The sequence below is a fragment of the Drosophila subpulchrella genome, chromosome 3L, assembly GCF_014743375.2.
Source record: "Drosophila subpulchrella strain 33 F10 #4 breed RU33 chromosome 3L, RU_Dsub_v1.1 Primary Assembly, whole genome shotgun sequence".
Taxonomy (NCBI): Eukaryota; Metazoa; Arthropoda; class Insecta; order Diptera; family Drosophilidae; genus Drosophila; species Drosophila subpulchrella.
This window is the reverse complement of record NC_050612.1, coordinates 15,675,909-15,693,285: the sequence shown is the minus strand read 5'-3', so window position 1 is coordinate 15,693,285 and position 17,377 is coordinate 15,675,909. Positions and strand designations below refer to the sequence as shown.

At 45.3% G+C, this 17,377-nt stretch overlaps 3 protein-coding genes across 3 annotated transcripts; 1 reads left to right on the top strand and 2 right to left on the bottom strand.

Moving 5' to 3' along the window:
* Positions 1-2,853: 2,853 nt before the first annotated feature.
* Positions 2,854-8,709, top strand: LOC119552661 (mediator of RNA polymerase II transcription subunit 14). The gene is made up of 9 exons (XM_037862367.1): positions 2,854-2,931; positions 2,996-3,090; positions 3,290-3,855; positions 3,915-4,406; positions 4,476-4,843; positions 4,902-5,136; positions 5,195-5,830; positions 5,884-6,188; positions 6,251-8,709. Exons 1-9 carry the CDS (start codon positions 2,854-2,856, stop codon positions 8,165-8,167), a joined length of 4,692 nt encoding a protein of 1,563 aa, XP_037718295.1. The 3' UTR covers positions 8,168-8,709.
* Positions 8,563-14,024, bottom strand: LOC119552662 (SEC14-like protein 2). The gene is made up of 6 exons (XM_037862368.1): positions 13,383-14,024; positions 10,301-10,370; positions 10,185-10,228; positions 10,009-10,126; positions 9,154-9,948; positions 8,563-9,091 (listed from the first exon to the last, which is right to left on the bottom strand). The coding sequence occupies exons 1-6, from the start codon at positions 13,434-13,436 to the stop codon at positions 8,949-8,951; spliced, it is 1,224 nt and encodes a 407-aa protein (XP_037718296.1). The 5' UTR covers positions 13,437-14,024; the 3' UTR covers positions 8,563-8,948.
* A 1,475-nt stretch (positions 14,025-15,499) lies between these two features.
* Positions 15,500-16,926, bottom strand: LOC119553229 (rhythmically expressed gene 2 protein). Its single transcript, XM_037863497.1, has 3 exons — positions 16,654-16,926; positions 16,514-16,599; positions 15,500-16,069 (listed from the first exon to the last, which is right to left on the bottom strand). The coding sequence occupies exons 1-3, from the start codon at positions 16,809-16,811 to the stop codon at positions 15,534-15,536; spliced, it is 780 nt and encodes a 259-aa protein (XP_037719425.1). The 5' UTR covers positions 16,812-16,926; the 3' UTR covers positions 15,500-15,533.
* Positions 16,927-17,377: the final 451 nt, after the last annotated feature.

Here is a 17,377-nt window from a genome sequence, read left to right as displayed (position 1 = left end):
GGATTTCTCACAGGTGTTGTCGTCGCTTCTCCCGCTTTCTTTCGCTTCATCCACTTTTCGTTTTCGACTTTTCAGGCGTAATGAACTTAATGTCGCCCCTTTTGGGTGGTTTTTTCTTTGGTCGTGGTCTTCGGATGTATTGGGTGCTAACGTATTTTCTATATATTCGATATGATTTATGCCGAGCGACGGTCTGTTGGTTCTGGTTCGAATTGGATTTTGATGTTTCACAAAAGATCTTTACAGTTGGGCGGGGATTGTAATGGGTTTATTTATAAGGCCACCCCACCTCCAACTAATCTGTTTAGTGCCATCCTGTCCCTGCCTTTATTGCTCGATTTTTCGCACTTCTTGTGGCATTTTCACACTCTACAACTTGCAGCCCACGCACTGAAGACAAAGAAAATTGGTCTGGGATCTAGGGGTGGGTATAGGGAAATGTGGAAACGAAGGGGTGGGCTTTGTCTGGCGCCAACATGGAAATGCAATTTGAGTGGTAAGGTCAGAATGGGCCATAGCCATGCATCACCATCATGGCGGAGCTTTGGACCCGGGAAAGAAAAGGCCTTCTGCCAAGTGTGACATGTGCTAAAGACATCTTGCGTCGACTTTAATCACGGCAATTAATAAGAGAGAAGAAAGGAGCGGGCACAAAGGAAGTGTCCCCAAGTGATGGCCCAGCAAATCGCAGTGGATCAGCCGGCTTTAGAGTGGTATACCCATACCCATGGCCTCACCCTGAGCGAGCGATTCTTAAAAACCGCCGAAGTCTTCGTCGCGACTGGCGGCCATAAATCTATTTTCGTCCTGGTTCCAGCCGGAGTCCCCCAGCCTCTAAAACTCCTCTAGACCCCGTAACTTTTTTCTCACTTGCTGCGCAATTGCGTGGTCCAATCTCCCATAAAGCAGCTCCTTCCCCAACTCCACACTGAAAGAATTCTACAATTAGATGATATGAAACATAAATACTAAGTATTTGCTCCAAAAAATGATGTTAGGTCCAGGGATATTATTACTGTCTCAAGATGCCATCTCTTTATATTTCCCAATCTTAAGTATATAGGCTACAAGCTTTTTCTCAGTGCATGGCAGTTTATTAAGTGCCCCTGGATCTTTATTTTTAACTGCTCCCGTCAAGATCGGGTGGTTCGGTTCTTATTCTCTGCGTAGGTAAAATGTAAGGGGGTATGTGGTGCACTTGCATTTGGCCACCACCTCGTCTGAATTGAAACCACAAGTGAATCGAATTCACATCCGCGAATTCCAGACGGTGGAGGGTGTCCAATTATTTACACAGAGAAATAAGCGGAATCCGCCTTAATGCGAAATTCAACAAGAAAGAAAGAAAGTGGGAAAACACACACAATTTTCCTCTCCTTTGTTTGGTAAATAATTCCCCAATGATGTGGGTTAGTAAATTATCCCCGAAATCGTTGAGATGGATCGAAATCAGATCCATGGATCTCATCAGAACTCGAGAGGCCATAATTTATGTGGAGTAGTGCGACTTTAGCACCCAATTCCTGACTTTCGCATCCTGTTTACAGGAATTCTTCAAGGGTTTTTTTCGGATGGATAGAGAGGGGCACCTGACTTTCGGAAAGGGAACATGCCAACAGGCCGGATATGTGAGTAATTCCTGGGCATTTTGGATCGTGCCGTTCCGTGGCGAGATCATAAAGTTATATTTATACCAATAAGGGGAGAGCTATAGCTATGGCTGCGGGAAGTTCAAACTCCAAATCCCGTTTCCCGATCCCCGATCTCCGAGAACTTTCCAAGTGCAAGTGGAGCGATAGCGATTCTGTAGGTGGCTGCCACTTTGCAAGGCCCATACGAATATTTTTGGGTTGGTGATTGTGGAGATGGAGGGCAGGAGGAGCGGTTGGCATGTGCCGCCACTTGAATCAGTGGCTGTTTATTGAGGATTGGGGAGAGATCCGGGATGGGAGGATGGGGCTGAGGCTGAGGCTCCCAAGTGCCATGTGCAATGGCAGCCAAACATCAACCGTGTCAAAATTCAAAGAAACAAAAGCGGAAATGTTTTTGTTTTCCTTATTTTTAACAGCCGCCACATGAGGAAAACTAAAACAGCCGAGTGTAATGGAAAGCTGATTTGGTCAATGAACTTTACCCGTATATAATTCTATAATTGGCCCAGCCAGCGGCATTGAGTTATTAACCTGGAGCGAAAAAAATGCTCAACCGATCCAAAATTTGACTACCGTTTTTGAAAATAAAATAAAAGGTTTTCTTATTTTATTCAAAAATAGTTGAAAAGGTCATAATAACTTAATATTTAACAAATATCATTTTAGTGTGCATTATGCATTATAAATTGTTAAATCAGTTAATGAACCCACAAATATGGCTTGTTTTTTAAATTTAATTATAATTGGGGATTTTGAGATATTTTACTCATTAAAAAGTACATTCAAAAAGTAGTCAAATGTACAATTTTATATATTTGAATCTATTATTGAATAGCTGCAGATTAATATTGTTAATTAGGTTTGTTTAGAAATATTTTCTTATAATTTCTGACCCCCTCGACTTGCTTCTACATATTTGACATGTCGAATATATGTAGAACACGAAATTAGTATTAAAATACCAAATCAATATTAGTGTGAAAACGCGTTAGTAAGGTGACTTGGTATTTATTTATTTTCCTGAGCTCAACCTCAACCAAGCAGAGGTGAAAATTGTTGCTGAGTTTTTGCAAAAAACACCGGAAAACGCAGAAAATCGACTTAAAAACAGCGCTGGAATATGCACCACTAGAAGGGGCACTCATAAATCACATAAAACGGCACCCAGAAGACGCGGAGCCCTCGAGGATTCCCTGCAAACATGGCGCCCACCCCCTTGCCCCTCGAACAAATGCCCGGCGTTGGCGGCGGAGGAGGAGGCTACTTGCCTGCTGGCCAGGTGAGTGCTCATCCCAAATACATATGTACGTCACCCAATTCACGAATTCCTTCCACATTTACAGGAGGGCGGCCCTCGGATCAACACGATGTCCATGTCGGTGCTGATCGACTTCATTATCCAGCGCACATATCATGAACTCACTGTACTGGCTGAGCTGTAAGTAAATCCCGGAGAGAAACGCCATCGATGCGTGTATTTCAGAGCTTGTATAGGAAAAAATGTAGACCATTTTCTATTTTGCACTTTGTTAAACTTTTCTGAAGCCACCATTATAATCTCATATATATTATAGAAGTATTTCTAAAACGATTTTTAAACTACAAATGTACTTAAATTGTTATCTTGCCTCTTTTAGGCTGCCCCGCAAAACGGACATGGAGCGCAAGGTGGAGATCTACGACTATGCGGCCCGCACACGCCATTTGTTCACCCGCCTGAATGCGCTGGTCAAGTGGGGCAACTCGGTTTCGAAAGTGGACAAGTCCTCGCAGATCATGAGCTTCCTGGACAAGCAGAACATGCTCTTCGTGGAGACGGCCGACATGTTGGCGCGCATGTCTCGCGAAACTTTGGTTCGTGCCCGATTGCCCAACTTTCACATACCCGCTGCCGTTGAAGTTCTGACCACGGGCACTTATAACCGGCTGCCCACCTGCATTCGCGAGCGGATTGTGCCCGCCGATGCAATTACGCCGGCGGAGAAGAGACAGACACTGCTCCGCCTGAACCAGGTCATTCAGCACCGTCTGGTGACTGGAAAACTGCTGCCGCAAATGCGTGAATTTCGCATTCGCAACGGGCGAGTCACCTTCGAGGTAAAGCACGAGTTCAGCGTGGCCCTGACCGTAATGGGGGACAATCCTAGTGTTCCCTGGCGACTGCTGGACATCGATATACTCGTGGAGGACAAAGAGACGGGTGGTAAGCTACCTCACTCCTATATATATTATGAGACTTCATCAATCTCTTTTCTTCCTTAGACGGCAAATCCCTGGTGCATCCCCTGCAGGTTAACTACATCCATCAGCTCATCCAGGCCCGTCTGGTGGAGAACCCTAATGCCCTGAGTGAGGTCTACAACTGTCTGCACTACTTCTGTCAGTCCCTTCAACTGGAGGTTTTGTATACGCAAACATTGCGCTTAAACTATGAAAGACTGGACGACAACAACATCACGGTGGAGGAGTATGTGCCAGGTGTAAAACTGACGGTGTCTTACTGGCGCGACCTCAAGTCGGAGCTGGGCTATCGACTCACCGTTCAGTCGGATCCCAGCGAGATCGGGCGTCCACTGGCAGTGGTGCATGTGCCCTCCCTTGGCGCCAAGGAGTCCGCCGAGGTGGCTGATCGAGCCGTGCGCTCCGAGCATCTTTCTATGGAGCGCCTTATTGTGCATACCGTCTACATTCGATCGGTGTCCAGGCTGAGCGACCTTAAGCTCGAGTTCCAGGCCTTCTTAAAAGACGTTGACTGTGAGTGTAAAGTTAAACAGAACTATTTATTCAAGAATATTGACTAATCCTGGTCCTCTATTATTAAAGTTAACCTCCAAGGAACTCCAGCTATTTTGACCGTGCCTGTACTCTCTCCCTGCTTGAGGGCCGAGCAGATTCACATCACCATTGACACGCACACGGGCATGTTCCGCTGCCATGTGCCCAAGCATCTGGATTGTCCGATCACGGAGGAAATGCAGGACTGCCTCAATGGGGATCGTAGCAAGCTGCCCGCTTTGCTTTCCGAGCTGCGCTACTGGATAACACATCGCAGGTGCGATAAGACTCTACAACATCTTCCGGCTACGGCCACTGAGACTCTTCCCTTCCTCACGCCGCCTGAGCAGGAGCTTTTGCAGCCGGGAAGACACAAGATTTATGTGAAGCTCCACAGGCATCCCAACATTGTGCTGGTAATTAAAGAGTTAATTGGCCTAACTAGGGAAATATAACAATATTGATCCCTTCCAGGTGGTTCAACTGAAAGAAAAGACAACCATGCCCAACGAAATGGAGTACACTTTTCACCTGGGCTTCGTTGCCTTTCAAAAGGACGAGCTGGATGTAATAGACGACTCCGCCAAACAGCTGGTTTCGGTAGTGGCACAGTCGCACTCGGACATTCCAAAGTGTTACAGCAAGTTGATGCGCCTCATCGAGTTTGACACATTTGTGGCCACCCATGGACCCGGCACCGAAGTGGATGGTGAGCATACTCGCACTTTTAGACCTTGAGCCATTCTAAAATAAATATTACCTTTTAGCGGAGGTTTCCCCGCACAAACGAAAATCGAATGGGGATTTGCTAGCGCCTCCTGCCAAGCAGCAGAAGACCATCTTCCCTGCCTATTTCATTCCCGAGTTGGCGCATGTGGTGGCCATGTGCGACGAGAAGATACCTTTTATGAACCTGGCCCAGACACTGTCCAAGCACAATATCCCGCACAGCGGCCTGCAGGTAGAAGCGAACGCCACGTCACTTGTGCTGAAGATTCTGGCATTACCACAGCCGGGAAAGTCAACCTTTGCCAACCAGCAACAACAGCAGCAGGGAGCAGCAGCGGGAACTGTGGAGAACAAGCCAAGTGGCGCCTCTGGTCTTCCGAAAATCGAGCCGCACGTGTGGGACGACCTGATGCGCCGCGTTCTATCCATCTCAGTGCGCTCCCAGACCAACAAGAACAGCCAGGTCCGGATCTGGGTGGTGGAGTTCGTCTTTTACAGCACTCCACTGCAGAGCAGCCACCAGAAGGAGCAGGGCAGTCGGCGGACTGTGTACCTCACCTACGAACAGGCCAATCACGACTTCTCCAAAACGGTCGAGGATTTGCTTAACGACTGGTCGAAAATCGTGTATCTCTACACGTTGGTCCATGATTTTGCTGAGCAACTCCGAAACAGTGAGTTTATATTGGTGTGTTTTTTACATTCTGTAACTCACCTTTTTTTTTAGAACGCCTTTCCCTGTGCGACATGCTGGTGGTAAAGTCGTATAGCTACATGAATCTGCTTCTCGGTTACGGGCCCAAAAAGGAGGTGAGCTGCAATATCTACTGGTCGGTGCAATCCCACGGCTTCCGACTGACCTTCGTTGGCGGAATGTCGGCCGTGAATGCGCACTCTATGATGCGAGACCAGTTGGCGCAACACTTGAACCAACAGCATAGCCTCACCCAGATTGCACAGATCCTGCACGAGACCTACAACCCGATGAGCTCCATTGCTAAGCTGCCAGTGCTGCCCTTCCTGGGAATACCGGTAAGTGCAGTCAGCTCGAGGAAGAGATTTTCAACAACCAATCATGTGGCTTAATATTTTAGCGTCCCCAAGTGCCCGTGCTATCGTTTTGCATGCTGGCTCAATCGCCTTGCCTGATAAGGTTGACATACCAGGCAGTATACTGCCTGGAATTGCGCTTCCGTGCCAACAGACTGGTCTCCATTCGAGATGGAGCAAGCAGTCGCTTCGAGCGCAATGTGGTTGAGGAGTTTACCCCCATCCAGGGTCTCAAAGCCTTCCTGTCCAAGTACGTTGACGAATCGGCGGCATACAGAGGACGTGCTGCCCACGAGGACGACAATCCGCTGTCTCCAATGGGAATGGAGGACAACTTTGGTGGTCCGAGTAGTGTGACAGGAGTGGGTGCTGGCGGATCTTCCCCATTTCTGGGCACTGGGATGCGGGGACCGCAATCGCCGAGGGACAGTGGCTTGCGCTTTCCAGCGCCACACACGCCACCTTCCAGCTCTAATCCCCACACCCCTGCCAGTCCGCATCCAAGTGCAGGAGCAGGTGGTGGAAGTGGTGCCCAGGGACATGGCAACTTTAACTTGACATCCCCGCCAGCGCCGCATATGCCCCATCCGTCACCTAGCGGTTTGATGCCTTCATCTCCGCTTAATCCTCAGCCCAGTCCTCACATGGTTCACAGCCCAGGACCCAACATCTACATGCAGAGCCACCAGGACTCTCCCTTTACGGCCATGTCGCCGGCGAATAACAATTGGCCCGGATCCCCCAGTATGCCGCGTCCCTCTCCTCGACCCGGACAGAGTCCGGAGCACAAGAGCACAGGCGGTGGAGCGGGAGGAGCCGTTGGCGCAGATAGGGGAGGCTCTCGGGGCACTCTCAATCGCCCCTGGGCTGGAGCTGTGCCCACTCTCCTCACCCACGAGGCTCTGGAGACACTGTGTCGGCCCAGTCCGCATCCCAACAAGGACATCAATGTATCGGACATGAGTCCCCTGGAGCGTTTTCTGGGCTGCGTATACATGAGGAGGCAATTGCACAGAAACATCCAGAGCGAGGAGTCACTGACGGCCCTTAACAGCACCGAACCAGGAGTGGTGCTCTTCAAGGTAGATGGACTGCAGTGCCAGGTGGTTCTGAATCAGATGCACATGCAGACGCTGCACCTCAAGATCTCGCAGCTGCCTCCCATGCCCGACAAGCTTCCACCGACGTTTCAACTCAGCCAGGACGATCTGCTGGTGATAGAGCAGTACTTCGACACCAGAGTGGCAGCTCCACCCTACAGACCCAATTCCCTGCACAGCATCTGCCGGCTGCTGAACCTGCCCGCCCAGGTACTCAAGGATTTCGTGCAGATCATGCGATTGGAGCTGAAGCCGGAGCTGGGTGGCGATCAGCTAAAGTGGACGGTGCAGATGTGCATGCGCATGCCGCCCTCGGCGGTGCCCATTGTGCCTAGTGGCAATGCTTGCGTGGTTCTGGGACGCATGAAGATTCTGTTCTTCCTGCAAATCACAAGGATTCCATACGGCGCCGGCATGGGCGTGGGCAAGGACTGGAAGGACAGCCCCTCTCTGGTGCTGCCCATTGTGTACGACATTCAGACGAACGTCACCCAGCTGGCGGAGCGGACTGGTCAGGTGACCTCGCCCACCATGACAGCCGCAAGCACACTTCTCCGTCGCTTTGCCGAGTTCAATGCCCAGCAGAATCAATGTACGCTCTTCCCGGCCATCACGGATCTGCTCACGAGCCTCCAGCTGGCCACCGAGATGCCCCAGCCACCACCCAACCAGTCCATCGGGCCACCAGTGGGCGTGGGTGTGGGAGTAGGAGTCGGTGTCGGTGTCGGAGTGGGAGTGGGATCCAGTCCGAATCCGATGATGCCCATGCAGCAACTGCAGCCGCAGCAGGTGGGACCCCAGGGTCCCGTGGGTCCCGGAGGCTACCCGCAGATGGGCCCCAATCCCAGTGGCCCGCAGTGATGAAGGCGCAAGCGCCGCGCCTCCTCGCAGCAGCCGTGAGCTGAGAGCCTGTGAGCTGGCAACCCGGAACGGCGATCGATTATTAATTAAGGAGTTTATTGGATAAGAGACCACAAAACACCCTTCACTCTGGGGTGAGTCGATTTTAGAACCGCAAAAACAGTAGCAAAACATTTTTGAAAATCTAACAAATCGATTCACTCTACAATACTCCATTCAGTTAAAGATAGTATTTAATTTATACTTGGCAACGCGGAATACATCTGGAAATGTCTAATAGTAGTATAAGCGATTTTGGCACCAGGAAAAGACTGTGGCAGTCACCACGTCAATATGTTCCTGTGGACCAAGGACAAAAAACATTTTGCACCCACCTGATCCAAAAAACACACTTGTTTTAATGTAAAGATCAGGTGCTATATACATTTTATTGTGCTGTACTCCCTGAAAATATGGGTATGAAAACACAGGTTACACATCCAAGATTATAAATTGTTAACTAAACAGTGCGTCTAGGTATGTAATAAAAAATTAACTTTAAATGTAGGTGTGAGTCATACTTTTCTGTTCCTTCGCTAATTTGTTTCTATCACATGGTTTGATTGCAGATTCGCCAGAGACGCTGCCATTCGGACTCCCGAGGAGCAGATGGCAGCGGAGATCTGGCAGATGTGCTTTGTGACTTTATTGCACCGAGGTTAGTTCGTGTTGTCGCCTACCTAATAAGCTATCTACTCCCGTTTTTGGCTTGGTTGCTTCTCGCACGGGGACTCTATCCCTTTCACTGCTGACTCGCAATCTGAGTGCTGTCCATTTGGCTGGTCAGCTCGGAAATGCCCTCCTCCTCCTCGGAGATGAGGTCCACCCAGTACCGCAGCTTCTTGCTGCGCAGGTAGCTTGCGGAGTTGTCGAACACCACCGTGTCTGAAGAGGATTAAGACATGAGGTTAATATGAGGATACAAGATAGAGGACTAGTTCACTCACAGGTGGTGTTGGGTCGCGTGGAGATGTAACCGATCTCGTCCATCTCGTTGGAGTACACCGTTCCAAGGGGCACCTCGCTGCGCTTCTCGCCCGTCTTGTCGTCCACGCTGTAGATGCCGAACTTGATGTCGTAGTCGAAGGTGCGGAACTCCCAGGAGAGGATCTTCTGCTCGTCCAGGTTGACCTTAAAGTGCAGCTTCAACTTGTCGCCCTTGGGAACCTGGGCGTCCACAAAGTCCCTGTCGCTCTGCTGGCTGTTCTGGTCGATGTACAGCTCCTCCGGCAGCTTGCCGCCCCAGATCATCAGGGCCTTGCACTGGGGATCGCCGTTCCTGTCCACCATCTCACCGCCCCAGGCCTTCGGGAATGCCTTTCGGTTCACATGCGAGAAGAGCTGTTGCTGCCAGCGATCCACGCCGGATTTGTAGATCACGATCTTGCTGGTGGTGTTCTCGTCCAGGAACTTCTTTACAATGTTGAAGGCCACCGAAAAGAGCTTGGGCGCGTTGATGATGTAGCACATCTTGAGCAGCTCCGGGAAGTTGGCCTCGTACTGTTTCACCGTAGAGATCACGCACTCGGCCGCTGGTCGCCAGGCGTACTGCTTCAGATTCACATCCTGCATGTCGAAGAATACAACCAGCTGGCGCGCTCGCCATCCGTGCTTTTGGCTCTGGTCGTAGGCGATCTTCATGAAGCGCTCGAGCAGCAGGACCAGGTACTTTTGAAACTCAAATCGCGTGACGCAGTGCATCATGCCCCACATATCGAAGTTGGCGAAGGGGCATACTAGCACTGAGAAATCAAGAAGATTACCTTAGTTTTCGTTTAGTTTTTGGAAATTTGACTAGATACCTGGTGATCCTTCGTTGTCGTAGCCCATGAGGCCGTAGGGCAGATACTCCTGCAGCGCCTTGGGCGGATCCCACTTCTCGATGTTGTCCACGTTCCACATGGCGCGGGTTTTCAAACTCTAGAAGATATCAATGGAGTTGTTTATGCAATTTTAGTTTAATTATGGTTCTACTTACAGCTCTCAGCATTTTCTCCGCCGCCTCCAGATTCCATTTTCGAGCTGATTTTAAAGAGAGGATAATATAGTTTTTGCATCTGTCTACTTATAAATCCTTTTTCTGCGAAAACTCACCTCTCAGCCAGCGGACCAAAAAGTAGTCATCGTGGGTTCCAATAAGTGCATCATTCATTTGCTTGCGGAACTGTAAGTGTATTAAATATATTTCTATCAAAAACCTAATCAATAAATTATGCAAATATTAAAAAAGATTCATCAAACTCGAAGACAATGGTAATAAATTTAAAACATATCGTAAATAAACTTTCCCTTTATACAAACGCACGTCAAGTTTCAAAATCGCAAAGCTGCTGAGTTATTACTTTTTTACTTTATGGCAAATTACATCTTTTTGTCGATTTTCCATATTTAAATTACTTAAAATTTAAAGCAAACCCTAATAGTTTATTTTACCTATCTAATGTTTTTACTCAACACAAAAAATGTTGAGATAGTTGATTTACAGCTGGAATTACCTAGATTTTGCGATAAATGTTATTGCATTGATTTTGTTGCCCTCTAACTTGTATAGATGTAGCAATCTGGTTTCAACTCAGAGCAGCTTAGAAAATAGTTTTTATAATCTGATCTACAATCCAATTTGTTTCGATGATTTATTTACTGAAGGCCGAACAGGGTACGGTTTTTAACAGCATGTTGGAAGAGGTTAGCGGGTAATTTTCCTATCTCCAAACGATAACGTTTATTGAGTTTGGTAGATAGACTACATATTGGCCTTTGTTGTCTTAATTGCTGTTAATTTGTATTGGCCTTGTCCCGGCTGCCGAACTCGGATGTGGTTAACGAAAGTTGACAGCAGAGTCTCCTTTCTTCAGTTGCAATCGTTTTATCGGCCATTTAACGCCTTTGTTTGAGGCGTTTCATTAACTTATTTGCGGGTAAACAACACGTACTTCGATTTGCATTCGATCAAGTGCATATTTAGCACCGTTTCAATCATTTAATTGACTCGCGTCTAGGTTGTTTGCCAACTGCTGAGTCACTGCGTCACTCGGCTCTGGCCAAAACCACTTGGAATTCAATAACGAGGCCGTCTCACTAACCGCTTCTTTTATTCAGTTTATTCAGTTATCGCTTTTCGCCGCCTTTGGCTGCCAACTTGGCCAAAAACCAAGCTTTGTTATTGGCCCCGGGTTGTGTGGCTAATACCCGACTTTGGTTGTCATTAGCGCCGAGTTCTGTTGGCTTCGGCGGCGTACTTCCTCATTTCGTTGGCCACATAACTGGGTTTTGGGCTTGTACTGGCCTATCGGCCACCTTGTTTTGCTCCTCCACTTCTTGGCCTGACTTTGACTGCGTTTCTAAGGCAGACAAAGCGGCAAATACCCATTAAGCGATTCAAATTGAGTCTATACTCGGCGTGGTCACTTAATATTTCAGACTGTAGCTCGAATAGTGTTTTTCTCAGCACTAAACGCTGGTAAATGTTGCATTAATTTTGCATTTCGCCTGAAATCTATTTAACACTACAGAGTTTCTCTTCGCCTTTTCGAAATTTTGGCATTTCAAAGACACCTGGGCCAAAACCTGTTGCTCTAGGTGATTTATGCAAATACTGCACGATTTCTAAAGTAGATTTCCAGAGGTTTAAGGTCCGATCCCTGGGTGATTTCGTTCTGGATCAATGCTCTCCAGTTAACGACTCATTCGCGTTTATCATTAGCCACCAGTTCATGCATATTTATACTGGTAATCGCAGTCATTGTGCCATGAAATACCAGTCACACTTAGCATCCCCGGGCAATTAAAAAAGGGCAGGGGTCCGGTCTTAATACGCTTATTTTTATAATGCATTTTCCTCATTTGCCCACTTAATATCTGATTTATTTGCAAGGGTCAGCTCTAAATTCTCGACCATTAAACACAATGACTCTTAATGCATAGTCCTCATTTGCATACTTTATATTTTATTTACTTCCATGGGTCCTTTTCGGCCCATTATAAATAATGTCTTTTCTTTGCATTTTCCGCATTTGTCCATTTTTTATACATTTTATTTATTTGCATATTACTATTGAACTGTTCGGTTTGTGTGTCACTAGTCGGCTTCAGCTGAGATTTCGATTTCGCAAGCGGTTTTTAGTGTGCCAACCAAGAACACATGAAGTCAACAATGCGCAACTGCAGATACAGGCGGATACAGGGGTGGAGTTGGAGGGGTTTCGGGGTTTCATTGCGACGGTTTTTTTATGACTGATGATGATTACATAAAAATATATGCTTACACTAGTATAAAATTCTCAAACCAAATTTTAGTAAATTTTTTTAACATGAGAATCACAAAGATTGCATTATGAAAATAATAAAAAATATAAGTGAATCGAAAAAATTCCCCTTGCTATATTTTTTATATTACATTTTAAAGTAATTTCCCATTAACAACTCACATATTTGAGAACAGCTCCGACATGACAATAAATCTACCGAAATAAGTTGCAGTTGTTTCTATTTTAGCAGCTGCTGGCAGTTTAAAAACAGTGGTTCGAAGCCTGGTAAAATTTGCTAATATCCAAAGAGGAAGTCAAGCGAGCAATTGCTGATTTCCATAACCAGGCATCAATGGTTCGCTGATCGCACGATGACTGTTCTGTTTTAGTTTGTTTAGAATATTCCACAAATCTGGGTGGCCCAATCATTGGGAAATTCTCGATTACACACTAGATTAAAACGAGCAGTTAAACTTTTTAAATACATTTAAATTGCGAAATACATTTAAATTTAGTACAATGAAAGTCGGTAAATTTATATTTCTAAAATAAGTTTTGCTAAAAAAAATAAGTTTTCTAAACATACATAAGTTCAATCAATACACATTATTGTCTATAGTTAATATTTGGTTTGGAACCACAGATATATTTGGTTAAGAACATATGTAATTAGTCATCTTAAATGTTTCTCTTAGCAAAACTCTTTGGAAAAGTTTTCATAAGAATGTAATTCATTTTGAAAAATTCCTTCAAGCCAGCAAATAAATTCATTAATCTAAAGTTCTCCCTGGAGAGAGTTGATTTATAAGGAAATGGTTCCATGGGGTCCAGCAAACATTATAATTGTGGAGCTTTATCTTTAATTACCATCATGTTTCCCCTTAAGATACACCAAGAGAAATTCCCGACCGCTAATTCTAGATTCTCACCTGCTCCAACATCGCACGTTGTTCTTCGCTGATTTCGGGCAGTGGGCCGGACATTTTGGTGCTGTTTTTTTTGGCTTTATTTGTATTTTGACTATGGCGTATCTTATTTATATGGGTTTATTGACTGAGCAGCGTCTAAACGTTGCCAATTTTGTAAGCTATGCACACACAATCGCACAAATCGAAAGATATGGGGCCGAAAGCGGATTTCTTTTCTGTTCACACGCAAAATTTCGAAGCTCTTGCTATGGTTATTCGGTTTTTGGCAGCTGCGGCTCAGAAGAAAAGATAACAATAAAACTTTCTACTATTATTTAGCCGTTACGTTAGCGCTCTTAGCCGCGCACATTATTTTCATCGCAATTATTCTGCGTTTTATTTATTATTCGTTTCGTTTCGTAGTCTCGACGGACAGGCTAATTACAATAATGCAAACTGGGAAAATAACTCAAACTTGGCCCAAGGCGAGTGTCGCACGCAAATGGGTAAGTAAACTGAACTGAAATCCGTTCGCATCCACAGCCGCATTTGCGTTTAGAATGTTTTTGTTTTTTGTTAGTGATAAAGTGCCGAGGTATACTGTATCTTTGCCGCTGTATCGCGTTCCGTGCGGTTCCGTGGGTGGTGAGCGAATGACGCCAAGTCCGATTGAGCTGCGCCACTTAAAAGTGGATGAACAGCGGTATAAAGAGAGAAAAAAAGAGAGACTGTTGGTGCTATGGAGACTCTGCTCTCTAAAGTCAGAGAAATCATACAAAATTCCATTGCGTCCCGGCCATAAGATACCCTTTACTTGTGGTCTTACCTTTCTATGTGTTTTTGGGTTTTGAAAACAGTTTATCGAAAGTCCGAAAAATATTGATAGTCCTGAAAAAATAAAACGAAACGTCTTATATTCTCATACAACTTATAATGTTTTTCATGCATACGCCCTCTATAAACCCCTAAAATCTTTACTCCAATTTAATCTATCGATAGGATCCACTTGTTTTTCGGATCCCTAGAAAACTACCTTTTCCTTCTATTCTTGACTGCCCCGATTAACGACTATTGAAACCTGTGACAGGCTAGGATTCCGCACTCACCTGATCTAATTGAAGTTCTTTCCAATCAACTGAAGTACTTTTATTAGTGATAACGATTTTTTTTTGCATGCCAAATATAAACAAATGTTTGGCAGGATAAGATAAGAGAACCTAGTTCTATTGTACCCCCAATTACAGATAGTCAGTTGTTTGGTTATGAGCCTATTTACCACTTGATACAGTTTGGTAAACAATACTGAATCAAAATTTATGAACATGTTTAATTTTGAAATATAAATTATCTATAAAATACAAAAAGCATTACTAAAACCAGACAACTATAATGGGTTTTAAAATTTTCGTTGCTTCAATATGTTCACATTTACCTAAATTAATAGATTGATTTGTATAATTTTTCTTGTCCATTTTATTTTAAAATGATGAAATAAGTTTTTAGTTTTAACTTTATACATTTAATGAACGTATGTTGTATCTGGGTGAATAATTTTATTTCATAATATTTAAAACTTAAGTTTTTGACTTCTTTTTATTTTTATTAAACAGCTGGAAAATAATTCAAGAAATACTACGCAAGCAAAATCGTTCTTAATACCCAGCAAACCTTTTACGGGATCACATTACGTTTACGTGAAACAATCGAATGCATTTAAATCGCACCCCCTGTTATCGATTGTGCTAGAAAATATGACATAAGTGTGTATCGACCAGATGTTTATTTCACTTGTTGCTTTATTTTGTAAACAGAAGCTGGGCTGACCTTTTTTTCCACCAAGAGTTATCCAAACAGCCGGCAATACCTGGAATGGAAAGCTAGTGCCTATACTAAAAAGCTGGAGTGCAGCGTAGTTAAATACTTATTATCGAAGGCTGTTAATATATTTTCAACTTGAAACCATCCTGATTATACTCTCTAAAACTAGTCCGAGTAATGGCAACTTTGGGTAAGAGAACTTCTAGCTAAGGATGTTGGGTGAATATATCAGGCAGTATTCACTCCCATATCTAATTTGTTTAATTCCCTTTTAGAAAACATGTCTGCCGACGATTCGAAAATAACTTGATGTGATGTTATTTGGCTTTTCAACTTTAATAAATGCACAATCGTTCACCAGACCACCACGCCGTCCGTGATCTTTTTGTGGAAGTCATACAGGCTGGGGAAGACGTGATCCCGGTCGATGTCCTCGCCGTACTTCTTGACCAGATAGGCGTAGCTCTTCTCGTGCACCAGCGCCGAGTGCCAGCCCAGCTCCTTGGCGGCCAAGTAGTCCGTGGTGGGGCCATCTCCGATGTGTAGACACTCCTCTGGCCGAAGGTTATCCAGGCCCGCCTTCTCCATCGCCTTGTGAAAGATCTGTGGATCTGGCTTTTCGGCTTTCACCTCGTATGAGTTGACCGCAAAGTCTAGGTACTGATCCAACTTGGTGTTCTGCAGCAGGGCCGTCAGCCGAGGATCAAAGTTGGCTATCACCCCCAACTTGCACTTCTCCGGCTTTAGATCCTTGCGGAGTTGCTGCAGCAGTTCCACGCTGCCGTTGCATGGCTGCCAGCAAATGGAGGTCTTGAACAGCTCAATTAGATGGTTGGAAAAGTTCTGCAGCTTTTCGTCTGGAATGGCGGCTCCGCTCTCCGAAAAAGTACCTGTAGGTGTAGAGTGTTAGAAGATGAATTGTTTACCAAAATATATAGTTGAATGATCAATGTAGAACCTCTTGGATGTTGTGAAATAGAGTTTATGGCGGTTCTAATTAACAATAAATTAGCAGATACACGTTTGACGCTTGTGTGATCTTTGAATTAAAAGAGCCTATTTCATTAGTCTTTTATTTTCAGCTGTGTTAAACATTATTGAAATCTGAAGCAATAATATATTAGGTTTAGTAAAAGATTTCCTGATTTATTTATACTCTAAGTTTAAGAGTAACAAATCAGTTTAGACCTACAAATAAGCGATATTTTTTCTTTTTTGGTTGAGAGGAGTGCGGATACTAATCACATTTAGCAAAGATTGTGTTAAATGCACTTTGGAACATGCCGGATTGTTTATCACCGAGCAGACAAACACTCAGCTAGCACTCAACTCACCTTCTATCAGCTTACGCCACCAATTTTGCCACTCCATCTGGGGAGTGCTGCGTCCAAAGTTTGGATAATCTCGGTTCATTTTGTACCTGAAAATATGTCTTAGTACCATCCAGATTAAATAGCATATTATTCAGCCCCACCAGTTGGCCTTGAAGTTCTTGGCCAGCTCATTGTTGTCGCATCTGGCTCCGAAGAGGGCTCCAATTTCTCCGTACTGCTTGCCGGGAGTGGTTCGAAACTGGAGCAGTGTATTGGTCACATCGAAGGTGATCAGTCGAAAGCGGCTGAGATTGCGCATCTCCGCGTTGAGCTATGTATCTGCACCTAGAATCGTTCAAAATCCGCTCAAGCACTCTTGACTTTCGACTCTCGTCGAACGTTTGCGACTGAAATATGCCGGCGTACTACGTGAGCTGCGGCCATTCTGTTATTGTTTTGTATGAAAGCCAATCCGCCTCGTTATCACCAGCTGCTGTTGCCCCTCAGATTCCGATTCCGAGGGCTTCTGTGTGCTCGGATCGAATAGATACAGATTCGAATCGTACCTCGGAGCATCGGTGTGTGTGTGTGTCAAGCCGGATTAAAATGGCTCAGTATCTATATGCGGTTATCTCTGGTTTCATGCTGTCAAATTAGTATCGATTTCCAATCTGCACTGATTACGCCGCTATGCAAACGCTACTATGCAAGATAAGATCGCTTTCTTCTTCTTTTTACTCGCCTTGTTTAAAAATGGCGCGCCCTATTCAGTGTTGAGAAACGCTTATTTAAAAATAGCTCCATCTAGCGGATCTTAGAGGTACCTGTTCCAGGGGTGTGAGTCTCCGCTTATAGTTCTCTGCTACAAACTAACAGATGGCGCCA

Bases quoted from the DNA above. Each gene is read 5' to 3' on its own strand.
- LOC119552661 (XM_037862367.1), top strand. From the start codon at position 2,854: ATGGCGCCCACCCCCTTGCCCCTCGAACAAATGCCCGGCGTTGGCGGC. The intron at 3,856-3,914 runs GTAAGCTACCTC...TTTCTTCCTTAG, and splicing joins GGAGGACAAAGAGACGGGTG to ACGGCAAATCCCTGGTGCAT. The intron at 6,189-6,250 runs GTAAGTGCAGTC...TTAATATTTTAG, and splicing joins TGCCCTTCCTGGGAATACCG to CGTCCCCAAGTGCCCGTGCT.
- LOC119552662 (XM_037862368.1), bottom strand. From the start codon at position 13,436: ATGTCCGGCCCACTGCCCGAAATCAGCGAAGAACAACGTGCGATGTTG. The intron at 10,229-10,300 runs GTGAGTTTTCGC...CTTTAAAATCAG, and splicing joins TTTGGTCCGCTGGCTGAGAG to CTCGAAAATGGAATCTGGAG. The intron at 9,949-10,008 runs GTATCTAGTCAA...TTGATTTCTCAG, and splicing joins CGACAACGAAGGATCACCAG to TGCTAGTATGCCCCTTCGCC.
- LOC119553229 (XM_037863497.1), bottom strand. From the start codon at position 16,811: ATGCGCAATCTCAGCCGCTTTCGACTGATCACCTTCGATGTGACCAAT. The intron at 16,600-16,653 runs GTGGGGCTGAAT...ACATATTTTCAG, and splicing joins AAGAACTTCAAGGCCAACTG to GTACAAAATGAACCGAGATT. The intron at 16,070-16,513 runs GTGAGTTGAGTG...CTACACCTACAG, and splicing joins GTGGCGTAAGCTGATAGAAG to GTACTTTTTCGGAGAGCGGA.